Source organism: Urocampus carinirostris, chromosome 1 (assembly GCF_059441175.1).
Source record: "Urocampus carinirostris isolate Australia breed hairy pipefish chromosome 1, RoL_Ucar_1.0, whole genome shotgun sequence".
Classification (NCBI taxonomy): domain Eukaryota; kingdom Metazoa; phylum Chordata; class Actinopteri; order Syngnathiformes; family Syngnathidae; genus Urocampus; species Urocampus carinirostris.
In genome coordinates this window covers 40,288,643-40,302,463 of record NC_142349.1, presented here as the reverse complement: position 1 = coordinate 40,302,463, position 13,821 = coordinate 40,288,643, and the positions used below count along the sequence as shown (strand labels likewise).

At 42.3% G+C, this 13,821-nt stretch overlaps 1 protein-coding gene across 1 annotated transcript; it reads left to right on the top strand.

Moving 5' to 3' along the window:
- The first annotated feature begins 761 nt into the window (after nt 1-761).
- On the top strand, nt 762-6,440 carry LOC148374622 (lysosomal alpha-glucosidase-like). The gene is made up of 7 exons (XM_088332927.1): nt 762-823; nt 877-1,008; nt 1,111-1,221; nt 1,308-1,421; nt 1,561-1,645; nt 1,796-1,913; nt 6,341-6,440. Exons 1-7 carry the CDS (start codon nt 806-808, stop codon nt 6,438-6,440), a joined length of 678 nt encoding a protein of 225 aa, XP_088189053.1. The 5' UTR covers nt 762-805.
- Nucleotides 6,441-13,821: the final 7,381 nt, after the last annotated feature.

Below are 13,821 nucleotides of genomic sequence, written 5' to 3'. Positions count from 1 at the left end.
GTCCAAAAAACATTGTGGATGGAGTTCTGTGTATTTGTGAAGACATGCTCCCATCTAGTGGTCAGACACAGCATGTCAGCTTGCTGATGCGTATCGGGGCATAACTGAATGAACGAATTAATAAAAGAATGAAAGAATACAAGAATGAAAAAATGAACGAATGAATGAATGGCCTTTTTTGTTATTATACAAGTATAAAGAAATCCTTCTTTCAGTGCAAGCAAAACAATTTAAATAGGACAAAAATATAAAAAGGGATTTTAAAATGTATATTAGGAAATGAAATGATCTGCATTTATATAGCGCTTTTCAAGTCAATGACTTCCCAAAACGCTTTACAGTGTGCTTCACAATTCCCAATAGCGGCCATGCAGCCATGTAAGGCCATGCAGCCATGTAAGGGGTAGAAGAATAGAATAGAATAGAATAGAATAGAATAGAATATACCTTTATTGTCATTGCTACAAATGGGCTAACATATTGTGACAACGAAATTGGGCATGACACTCCAGTTTTACACATTCATAGTGAGGTATGAGCAAGAAGATAAAGGAACAGAGAAGATAATGTTATAAGACAAGGGGGATAAGGCTATAGTTATAATTTACATGGTATTTACACAAGAAATGTCGGCATGTGGGATGTTACATACAGGGTTGTCGTGATAACGTTGGTATCGTAATTGGGGGTTCAATGTCTTACCCAAGGACACTTCGACATGTAACACGGACAAGCCGGGATTCGAACTGGGATCCCTTAATCCTAAAACGACCGCTCTACCTCCTGAGCTACTGCTGTCGATAATATGAACCAAAAAAATCTGGTGAGAGAGAGCGTTTCATCTGCCCTTCATTTATTTATTTTTTTATTTTTCAGGATGTGCAGTGGAATGACCTTGATTACGCCAAAAAGGGCATGGTCTTCACAAGTGATCCCTTGCGATTCAGCGACCATAAAGAAATGGTTGAGGAATTACACCAAAAAGGCTTGAAGTATGTTCTTATCCTGGTAAGGGACGCTTTTACCATTCTATTAATCTGATATTGATTTATTTCCAATAGGCGGCAACATGTCACTTCCAAAATAATGTGTACGTATCGTATTTTGTAGGATCCTGGGATCAGTACAACTAATCCTCCAGGGACTTACCATCCTTTCGATGATGGACTTAAACGAGATGTATTTATCAAAAATGTCACTGGTCAACTCTTAATAGGCAAGGTTGGACGTCAACTGTAAAATCTTTGTGTAGCCTATGTGAGCGATTTAAAAAAACAAAACAATTTTTTTCTTGTATGTTCAATCAGGTTTGGCCCGGTGCAACAGCCTTCCCTGACTTTACCAACCCAGAGACTAGACAATGGTGGGAAGACTGTATTCTGGATTTTTATTCTAAAGTACCAGTAGATGGGTTATGGATTGTAAGAATACACACACACAAAACAAACTTTCAGATTTGAATGTGAGTGTAAATGCTTCTTTATACATGCATATTTTGTGATGAGGTGGAAACCAGTCTGTTGTATGTTTATTCTGTCAAAAACGTCAAATTTCACACAGGACATGAACGAACCAGCCAGTTTTGTTTCAGGCTCGATGGAAGGATGTCCTTACACAGATCTTGAGTACCCGCCATACACACCAAGTAAGTCACCAACCCTATTGCCAGTACATTGTAATTATATAATTATCAATATGTATCATGACCTTACAGTGTATAAAATAAATGGGGTAGAGCACTTTAACATGTTGCCCATGTACAAGTGAATAGTAACTATGCTTGCCCTCGAAACAGGTGTGGTTGGAGGCAGCTTGAGCACTTTCACTCTTTGTATGTCAGCTCAGACATATCTATCTACTCACTACAATTTGCACAACATGTATGGACCGACTGAAGCTTTTGCCACTCACAGGTTGGTGGAAACATCTCAGGATGTTTCCATTTTTAGTCTATAAACTTTTTTTTTTTTTTTTTTACTGCTACTTGTTGTAATGTTGCATGGAAAATTGACCAATAATTACTGTGATACACAGAACCTACCGTTGATCACTGTTCACTCTCATAGTTCCAGTTTTCAAAGACTATTTCATTTTTAAAATATATTATTGTTACTATTTACATTGCCTTCTACGCATATAATATCTTTCAAAAGACTTCAGAAGTGCCATGTTTTTGTGTAACCAAAACTAATGCAATATCAAAGAGAGAAAATATTTTCAGTACTGGTCTTTACCTTGCAAAGTTTTCATGTTTTGTGCTTTATGTATTGTTGAAAATATGAAATGTTTCCAATGTTCAGTGTCATACCCAAGGACACTTCGACATGTAACACGGAGGAGCCGGGATTCGAACTGCAATCTCTTGATCCCAAGACGAGCGCTCTACCTCCTAAGCCACTGCCGCCCCGCGATGTATGATTATACATCATAAATATGTGTATATTTACAGCTGCAGTGGTACAGTAAATTGTGTTCATTGACGCTGTTGATGGGAGTTCGAGGTGGTAATAGTTCTTGGGAAGAAGCTGTTCCTCATTCTGTTTGTTTTTGCTTGTGCTCAGTCATCCTGAACCTTTTAAAAGGACATTTTTGGCCAGCAGTCGTGTCATTTTGAGTTTTTTTGTCATCCTAGGACTCAGTTTCAATTTCACGTCAGATTTGTTTGTCACTTTATTCCTTGCAGTTTTCAGTTGCGGTTTCATGCATTTCTGGTTTGAACTTTGTCAAGTTTGTTTTTTTGTTTATAGTTTCTTGTTTGATACTTTGTTAGTCGTTTAGTTACCACTTGTTTGTTTGTTACTTTGGTCATGATTTTGTTGAAAAATAACATCCTCTTTTTGCCTGCAGTTCCTGCCTCCTCCACATGGTTTTGTCATCACTGCGACTAAATCGTTACAATTATGTGTTCAAATAAAACGCAATATATACATTTGTAATTCAATTTATATATCATAAAATACACAATGTCTGAGTTAATTAAAACAGGTCACATATACAAAAAAAAGTTATTCAATTACAAGCCGAGCCTGCATTGATATTTCTATTATTTGGCAGCAATTTATGGATTTACATTATTTAAGTACAGTACTTGTCATTCATTCATGTCAAGCACAGCTAATTGCTTTCCTTATTCATGATGGCAGTTCTCCTTATTAGTCAATGACAAACCTTACAAAAATAACATGGCACCCATTTACCGGTACTCACAGTAAGACAGATTATGCAGAATAAAAACAAGATAATTTGTGTAAAACGTGTATTATATTTCCCAAATTGTTTTGGCCTCTTTTTGAGTTCTTCCCCCACTTGTAGTTAATTTAGTGTTGCTTACTATACGTAACAGTATATAAAAAGAAAAAAAATTAGACCAAAAATTGTTATATTGTTAATCGATGGCAGCGCGGCGGCACAGTGGTTAGCGCATGTGCGGCACAGTTCTGAGGACATGAGATCGAACCCCCAGTGTGGAGTGTACATGTTCTCCCCGTGCTTGCGTGGGTTTCCTCCGGGCACTCCGGTCTCCTCCCACATTCCAAAAACATGCATGTCAGGTTAATTGGCCGGTCCAAATTGTCCCTAGGTGTGAATGAGCGAGTGAATGGTTGTCTGTCTGTGTGCCCTGCGACTGGCTGGCAACCAGTTCAGGGTGTCCCCTGTCCACTGCCTGAAGATAGCTGGGATGGGCTCCAGCACCCCCGTGACCCTACTGAGGATAAGCGGTGCAGAAAATGGATATTAAATCGATGTTCATTTATGTTGTACGACATGAGTCTCACTTAAAGGGAGGTGACATAATGGTCCATCATCTTCCGGCTACGGGTAACCCTAAACATGAAAAAAACAGTGCAATGAAATCAGAGGTAAAATAGTGCATTTAATCGGTCAATTTGAGTCTCCGTAGTCTGTATTCTTCCTTGTGCTTTTTAGCAGACATTTTTAGGTTGCACCACACCGTACAGCAACACATACCAAGCTCCTCTTTAAAGCCTCAGTTGCCTTTGAAAATTGCGTGCATCTACGCAGGGTTACTTGCCTAATACCATGGTATGACACTCTTAGTAAGCAAGTTCAAAGTAGGTTCTGTACTGTACAATCAAAATATTGACTGAGCTTTAGAAATTAGTAAAATAAAAGGAAATACAGTGATCGGGAAAGTGTTAATTACCACTTGACATCGTCGCGCTTTGTTCTTTGAAAGGTTCCAGTAGCTCCCTCTAGCTTTGCAAAGTGATTCCACATTATAGTTCACACAGGGACTCCTGCTGTTCAACTCTCAAGGCAGCCACTTCATCTCTGCTCTTATGTGCTAATGACCTTTTCTTTCCCAAATACATCAGCACGGGTGGCAAAGTTAATAACTAGAGCAGCTATATACTGCAGGCAACCGCCACCTTATTTAAACGGGCTCCTTTCAATCCAAAATGGCACAGCTAGAGCCTAAACCAACCAAACATGTCAAACAGACCCGTATTGTTGGATGATTTAATCTGGACCACCATAAATATTTGAGTATGTCCCAAAAAGTAGCGAGTCTCTATGTCAATTCTATTAGAAGTTATGATTCTATTTTCAAATGCAAAGCATGTCAAGTCAAGTCAAGTCAAGTCAAGTCAAATTTATTTATATAGCCCTTAATCACAAAAATGTCTCAAAGGACTGCACAGGATTACAGTTACAAAATTACACAATTACCTGATCTTAAACTAGCAAACCAGCATGCGGGCAAGGAAAAACTCAAAAACCTCAGTGTGAGGAGAAAAGAGATGTCCCTCTGGTCGCTAGAGGGCAGTATACTCTCAACTTTGGTTGGCACAACTTAAAAGTTTGATCTGATGTAGTCTAAAGTAACTGCCGATGCACTGCTTTTTAGTTTACTTGAAACCAGTATGACAATTAAGACAAAATGATATTTTGTTCAAACCCCTCTCTTGAGTTTTTAAAGCGTGGTGAGTTGGTTGTGGGGTGAAACTGCATTCGCTCAACTGTTAAAATAACAATTAATGCATTCAATGCAAGACATGCAAATGATTGTTTTCTGATTGTTTGTAAAAAAAACATGTATTATGCTTGGAAAAGACCCCTTGTCATCCATGAGCGTAATATGATATATAAAGTACAGTAGGCTGAATGATACATTACAATACTGAAAAACTACGGTTAACATTCCTGGCTTAAACAGTTGCTATGACCACTAGGGTCAAATACAAGTGGTTTTGCCCATAAAATATCATGTCAAAGCAAATACTCTATTACAAGTAGACATTTTTAAGAACATTTCAAAAGGTAATAATAAAAAAGTAACAAATCAAAAGTGTTATCTAACCGATCAGGTTCAACGGAAGAATTAAAAGTGTCTTCTCAAAGGCATTTGGAACACGACTACCCCAAAAGTTCCCTCCCTGACATCCTTTCATCGCTGCACTGCCGTCTCGCCTCTTTTTAATACAGATCTGCCTTTCTGTGGCACGCACATGTTTGCTTGTTATTTGAACTCTGGCAGACAACTTCAAACATGTTCAAAGAGAGCCCTTTCCCCCGCTTCCTCTCTCCATCTCTCCTCTTTTTGGGGGCGCACAGTAGAGCTCGCAAACACACTTGATCATAAGGTCGATAGATGAGGATTAGCATAGGCAAATTAGGCTTGCCATGGGGCGCTGACGCTTGGAGGACAGGTAGCATTGAAAGTTGGCACCTTTCTGCACTTCCCCACTGAGGCCTTGAAAAGATACATTACCTTAAGGACAGAAGATCCAGTCCCTTGAATTTAGGCCGGGACAATTTAAAGGTGGGGTGCGTTGTTTAAGTCCTTAAAAAGTTAAAAGTTGAAATATTTCTTAATTAAGTATGTGTTAGCAATGCCCAGCTACGTTCAAAGAGCCTTTATAAAAAAATTCCACCCCAGGGGTCGCAAGGATTTGTCAGGGGGGCGCGTGTGACCTTGAGGATTTTTTTTACGGTCCTGGAATACATTGCCATTGCCTACCCACTACTCAAAGAGGCCGTAGCGCTCTCATTGTGCGCTCGCGGGGAAGAGTTTATGTTTGCATTTAGCGTTAGCGCTCTAAACTGAGTGTGATGTGTTGACAAGAAGTGCAGCACACTTAAGTTAGTCTTCAAAAGCAAGATTTAACACAGATAAGAAGACAGGCAGAGGTAAAGCGACAAACATAAGTCTCCCAAAGGCCGGGGAAATATGACGAAGCGTGACTAGGGTTCATGAATAGATTGGTGTCCCACTGTGTATAAAAATATTGGCAGCGGAGAGAATGTAGCCAAATGACAGAAAATAATTAAGACACACTGCTTCAAGCTACGGTGTTCTCCAAAATCCTGACAAAAGGACCCCGGTCAGAGACAATATCATTTGGAATGCCATGGAGGCGAAACACGTTCTGCTGAACAGCCTGGGCGGTGTCTTTAGCGGAGTGGAGTTTGAGTAGAGCAACAAAATGTGCCATTTTACTGAACCTATCAACTATGATCAGGACGGTAGTCATACCTTCAGATTCACGCAACCCAGTTACAAAGTCCATAGCAATATGTGACCATGGCCGATGACGGACCGGTAGAAGATGTAGTTGACCGGCCGGACGCTGGTGAGAGGAATTGTTCTGGGCGCAGACTTGACAAGCCAGGACGTAGTGTTTTATGTCTCTAGCCATGGAAGGCCACCAAATACGCCGAGACACAAAACCTTGGGTTCGCGCTGCCCCTGGGTGGCAAGACAGGTGGGAATCGTGCCCCCACTGAAGGACCTCTGAACGTAGGGACTCTGGGACAAATAATCGGCCCTCGGGACAGGAGCTGGTCTTGGTCTCGTAGCGCCTCTATCACTCGCCTCTCCACGTCCCATGTGACGGTTGCAACCATGCGCAATGCTGGGAGAATGGTTGCCGGACCCTGGGGTTGGTCCTCTGGTTTGTGGAACTGTCTAGAGAGGGCGTCGGGTTTTACATTGCGGGAACCGGGTCTGTAGGAAAGGGTGAAATTAAAGCGGGCAAAAAACAGAGACCAACGCGACTGTCGTGGGTTTAGTCGCTTGGCCGAACGGATGTATTCCAAATTCTTGTGGTCCGTCCAGACAATAAACGGCACCGTCACCCCCTCCAGCCAGTGCCACCACTCTTCTAGCGCTAACTTAATGGCCAGCAACTCACGATCCCCCACATCGTAGTTGCGCTCAGCCGGGGATAACCGCCGGGAGAAGAAGGCGCACGGGTGCATCTTCTGGTCCTTCGAAGATGTCTGGGACAGAACAGCCCCAACGCCCACATCCGACGCGTCCACTTCAACCACGAGTTGCCGTGCGGGGTCTGGTACCTGAAGAATAGGGGCCGTGAAAAAGTAAGTTTTAAGTTTATTGAAGGCCTCATCACCTGCGGGGGACCGCCGGAAAGTGTCCTTGGGGCTGTTTAGAGCCGTGAGGGGAGCCGCCACCGAACTGTAATTACGGATGAACCTTCTGTAGAAATTAGCGAACCCAAGAAATTGCTGGAGCTTTTTACGATTCTCCGGAACAGGCCAAGAGGTGACAGACGATACTTTGGCCGGAACTATCTGTAGCTTCCCTTCGGTTAGATAGATAGATAGATAGATAGATAGATAGATACTTTGTTCATCCCCGAAGGGAAATTCACATTTCCAGCAGCATCCCTGAGCTGAGAACAATCGAGAACAATCGAAAATAACACGGGAGCTGCTGGAGTGGCTGCCATTCGTGACGGCGCCGGAAGAAAAGATTCAATTTGAATCATGTACAAATTATGTAGCCCAAGAATGAAACAACCTTGGAGTGGAACTCATATTTCTCGGCTTTGACAAACAGGGAGTTCTCCAGGAGGCGACGGAGGACGAGCTGGACGTGTTTCTGATGTTCCTCTCGGGACTTGGAAAACATTAGAATGTCATCCAGATAGACAAAAACAAAACTGGCAATTTACTAAGAATGGACAGATCTGGGTAGGATCTCCACAAAACTTCACTGGCTCGCCCACTCGTGGCTCAGCGAATCAGGCGCCAAATGAACCTGGAGAGGGTGGGGCTGGAATTTGCCACTGTGAGCTTGAAGGAGCGCTGTCGGCGTTGGGCACCGATGAAGTGGCCTGTTGGACCATTATTTGAGAGAGATTGGACCAATCCTGGTGAAATTGATCCAGCTCTTGTCGCTGCTGGTGCATTTGCTGAGCCAGGTTGGCCACTTCAGAGGCGAGTTGCCGTACCGCACTTTAGGCAGGGGGAAAGCGCTGGAATGCGCCATGCTTGTCCTCGCCTTCGAAGTCGTCAGAGGGCAAAGGAACGAACGTGGGATTAATTCTGGTCAGAGTGTTCTATCAGGAGACCAGAACAGACCAGGAAACCCCAGAGCATTTGTTTCAGTTCTTTATTTAAGGAAGCGTTCAGGGCTTGCGGGAGACGTGATGGCCGTCAGATGTCAGCAGCGGAGCCGGAGAGATAGCTTTGGATCAAGTGGCCAATCGGAGTGCGGAAGTCAGGCACGTCGAGTTTACCGGGGCTGGAGAGGAGATCGAAGCGTGGGACGGAAACAGGTTGGATCGGAGGCAGGCAGAAACAGCAAGTAAGCAGAGTTCTTTGACGAACGGGAAATCAGGAGAATCACACAGAGTTACAAATGAACACTCTGACGAGGAGGTCTGGGAGCAGCGCGCTTAGGAGCGAAGTGCCAGCCAATCAGAAGGCGCCCACATGATTGCTCCAGGTAATCAGAGTTAGTAATCATGACATAACCACTCTACTAAGACAGCTATGATTAAGGTAACCAATGATCTCCTACTGGCAATGGACTCTGGCGCTTCATCACTTTTGCTGCTGCTGGACCTTAGTGCTGCTTTTGACACAGTGGACCATAAAATCCTACTAGAATGGCTGAAAAAATGGATTGGTCTCTCAGGAACCGTCCTCTCATGGTTCAGATTCTACCTCTCAGAGAGGACGCACTGTGTTAAATATGGTGAAATGACATCTGAGCGTGTTAGTGTTACCTGTGGTGTTCCGCAGGGTTCAGTGCTTGGCCCCCTTCTTTTCAGCATTTACATGCTTCCATTAGGTGATATTATTCGCAAGTATAATATCAATTTACCCTGCTACACAGATGACACTCAACTATATCTTTCGTTGGAGGAATCTGCCACACTAAATTGTGGAAATTTGGAGGCCTGCCTCACTGAGAGAAAAGGTTGGATGTCACTCAATTTCTTGCGCCTTAACTCTGAAAAGACCAAAATGTTAGTTATTGGTCCATCTAAATGCCGTGACTTACTCTCAAAAACTGCTGTGAACATTGACAAATGTCACATACCACAGAGTGACTCAGTTAAAAATTTAGGTGTCATATTTGACCCCAATCTGTCCTTTCAAACACATATGAAGAAAATTACTAGAACCGCTTTCTTCCATCTTCGCAACATTGCTAAAATTCGTCCTGTACTGTCTCAGTCGGATGCAAACATTATAATTCACGCGTTTGTTACCTCCCGTCTCGATTACTGTAATGCACTACTCTCCGGTCTTCCGAAGTCCAGAATCAAGAGTCTTCAGCTGGTACAAAATACTGCAGCGAGGCTTTTAACTAGGACAAAAAAGTCCAATCACATCACGCCGATTTTGGCTAACCTGCATTGGCTCCCTGTTAGCCTAAGATGTGATTTTAAGATTCTCTTATTATTATACAGAATCATACATGGACTTTCCCCTTCATATCTTTCAGATCTGATTTCCCCCTATGTTCCGGTCCGAAGCCTTCATTCTGAGAGCGCCGGTGTTCTGGTGATACCAAGAGCTGGTTCGAGAGCGTTCTCCATCTGGGCACTGGTGCTGTGGAACGCTCTTCCCCCTGAGATCCGTTCTGCAACCTCAGTGGAAATGTTTAAATCTAAGCTTAAAACACACTTCTACTCTATAGCATATGAATAACTTATACTTTTCTTGGACAATATCTCTGTATTATTTCTGATTGCAACATCCTTTGCTGTCTGGTAATCCTGAAAGGGGGATGCCAAATGTGCGGTCCCTCCTCAAGGTTTCTTCATTTTCCTCATGTTGAGGTTTTTGAGTTTTTCCTTGCCCTCATGTTGGTTCCAGATCAGGGGATGGTGTAATAATAGTCTGAAAAAAATAGTCTTTGTAATAACCTGTGAAGCCCTTTGAGACTCTTTGTGATTAAGGGCTATACAAATAAAAATGACTTGACTTGACTTTTTACTTTTGCACAAATTGCATCTTCCTTTCTTTCCTCAAGAAGAATGAAATTTGTGCGTTTTAATTCCATCAAGAAGTTATTTTCTATCACCATCAAAACTAAGGTTGAAATTCGAGCCTGTCCTCTCCTATTTCTGGCACAAGTTTTTATTTGATTTAAGACTGAAATTATCCGTTCGACAGAAGCAGTGGACACAGGGATATTTTTCTTCACCCTTCCATTGCTGCCCCCAGCCAATCATAGTTTGTGAAAGCCAAGGCCCGCTAGCAGGGGTTGACTCACCAACTCAGAATCTGATTGGCTATAACAACAGCGTTAATAAGATTTATGCTATGGTTCGGGGACCTTAAAATTGATTGTGACGGCCTCCATGTAGATTTTTGACCAAGGCATCAAGTAATGCCTTAAATTTGATTGGTTATATGCTTAAATATAAAGCACGCACCTGGAAGCAGCGCAACCAGGGTAAAAACAAGGAAATGAAGCTGACAAATAATTCCGTATTATTTAGATCATTATTTATGCACAAAATATGATTATCATCATGTGATTCAGACATTATTCTATGCTGCCAGAAAAGGCCTTGCAGGCCCTGACAGCCCACCACTGTTTTCAAGTGCAGTCCAAACCACAACCCAAACCCCAAATAAGATGAAAAAAGAAGAGTTCATCTCAGCGCGTCTAAACAATACACTGACTTACACATGCAACACAAGGAGCTTGAAACAGGCCGCAAGGATGACTTTAGCCAGAAGATGGCATCTGCGAGTAGATCATTTCCAAATTCCACACGGCACCCTTAAAGAAAGCCAAGTGGGAATGAAGAAAAAAAACAAAGAATGTGGGTCATGAGCATATATCTATATGTTGATATCAATGACACTAAGGACAACTCATTTCAAAATCTGTGAGGCAGTGAACCAGAGAAAAACAAAGCAAGGCTGCTATAAGGTAAATTGACTGCGTTTATATAGCGCTTCATCAGTCACTGAGGACCTCCAACGCACCTTACAATACGCTTCAAACCCGCCCTATTCACACACACTCTCACGCACCGATAGCGGAGTCTGCCATGCAGAACGCCTACCTGCATATCCTACCTGTCAACCTCAGCCAATCGCTTCCCTTGTTAATCATTGCAATTCCCCTTATCAAGTGATAAGCCTTACAAACACAATGCAGCACCTATTTACTCAAAATAAGACACAATGTTGAAAAAAAGATAATCCGTGTAAACATGTTTATTTAATTAAACGCATAAACTACACATACAAATATTTTAGCATATTTCTTAGTTCATTCCCCACTTGCAGTCAATTTAATGTTACTTAGTATACGTACGAGTATATTAAAAAAATAAAATCCAATACAAATTGTTATACGGCATACACAATTTGAAATCATCAAACAAATTAGAAAATATGGGGAAAACGTACAAATTGACAGGTATGAATTACTGACGCAGAGAACACGGACGGGATCATTAAGTTCATAATAATGGAGTAAAACACTGCAAACTTGCAGTCTGACACTTGCAGATTCACATTTTTAAAATAGTTTTTAATTTTAGAATATATTGTTATATACACCAGGACTGTGGTTGGGAAGGCCCAGCAGAGATTCCACATCCTGAGATCTCTCAAGAGGAACAACCTGGAACAGAAGCTGCGTGTGTCGTTCTAGAGAGTCACACTGGAGAGCTTTCTGACATACTGCATCACGGTTTGGTATGATGGGAGCACGGCACCGGACAGAAATAAAATAGAGAGTAATCAACACAGCCCAGAAGATCATCGGCTTGCGATACCCCAGCAGAGACATCAACATTATAAAGGACTATTCCTACCACGGCCACCACTTTTTTGACCGTGTTTATTGCTCACTGGTGGTAGCTACAGGTCCATTTTGTTGCATAAAACTGTGAAAATACCTTCATAACTTTGCGACTTATTTGGGGGATTTTGTTGCTGTTTTAATGTTATTGCACTTCTTTTAATTGCACTATTGTTGCGATGCACTATTCTTTTTATTTTACAATTATTTAAACCTAAGCCAGTTTCTAAGCGCTACATTGTAAATATTTTTTTGCCAATTCATCCCAAAAGTCTTTCATCTTTTTTTCGTTTTTTAGTCTTTATTACATGTTTACCCTGGAGTGCCATGTCTCGTTGCATACAATGTTTCACAGTGTTGATATCATTCACAATAAAGACTTTTAATAGTTCATCTGACCTGGGGAATATTTAACTCCAACAGCATTCCAGATTGCCTTATAGAATAATTCGATAAATGCAAAAAGATTGAAACATGTCAGTTATTTCAGTCTTTTATTTATCATATTTTACGGCCTATAAGGCACACCTAAAAACCTTAAATTTGCCAAACATTCGAAGGTGTGCCTTATATACCAGATATACGGTGCTTGGAGCCTTCGCGCAGAAAATGCTGGTCCACTAGTGACCCCAAGATCCAAGAAGAAATCCGTTGGTTAGAGATTTTTCTCCATTCAGGGCTTGGTACTCTGGAAGGCTCTGCCCTCTGAGAAACTGTTTAAATGCAGGCTTAAAACACACTTATATTCCATAGCTTATAAATGACCTATACGTCTTGTAGATGATGACTGAACATTGTTGATGTCCTTGCAACATCCATTGCAGCCTGGTCATCCTGGAAGAGGCATTACTTCATGTGCAGCCCCTTCTCAAGGTTTCTTAATTTCCTCGTGCTGAGGTTTTGAGTTTTTCCTTGCCCTCATGTAGGTTTTAGATCAGGGGATGGTGGAATAAAAGTCTGTAGTCTGTAAAGCCATTTGATACTTCTTGTGATTAAGGGCTAAACAAATTAAGATGACTTGACTTGACCTAATATTTCCTCCATATCATATTTACAACTCACAGTTCATCTGTGTCCGTATTGCTGGACAGTTGCGAGGGCTCACAGTTTTGTATTGTTGAAAACTTCCCACTTTTTCGTGTATTCCTGGTTCAACATCCTTTCCATCATCTTCTGTACATTTTTCCATATCTCCATTTGCCCTGGGAGTGCTCCTCTCCAGGCTTTATCGTGGCAGTGGTGAATCCAAGGCTGGACTGATGGTCCCCCGCCGCCTCTAGAGCCCTCGTCTTATTTCCCTTAGCAACTGCCCACAGACCCCGTAGGCTTTTCAATTTTCTGAAGCAATTAGATGGAGCTCCCTCGGTTTTTTTGACGGTTGGTGGAAAGAAGAAAGCAAAGGAGGCGGGGTGGGGAGGGGTCGCAACAGCCGACGGAGGGCCGTGGATGCGCCGAAAGAAGGCGAGGCTTGGACCTCGCCACTGGGAGCCACTTGTGAAGCGATGATATTAGGGCTCACATGGTTTGCTTTGCAAAGGCTCCCCCAGGGGCTTCAGGCGGGATTACATTGCAGATTTCAAGTTCCCATGGAAGGGGCCTACATCAGCCAGGTCTGTGGTGAGTGGGTGGCTTTCAGTTTAGGGGTCACAGAAGAGCTCTTTATGAGTTTGGGCTCTGTCTGAATGGGCACAGCCAACTCCCAGCATGCTGGCCCTCCATTTTGGATAAACACAGAGAGGCTATTGAAGTTCTCCAGACAAACTCCCACACCC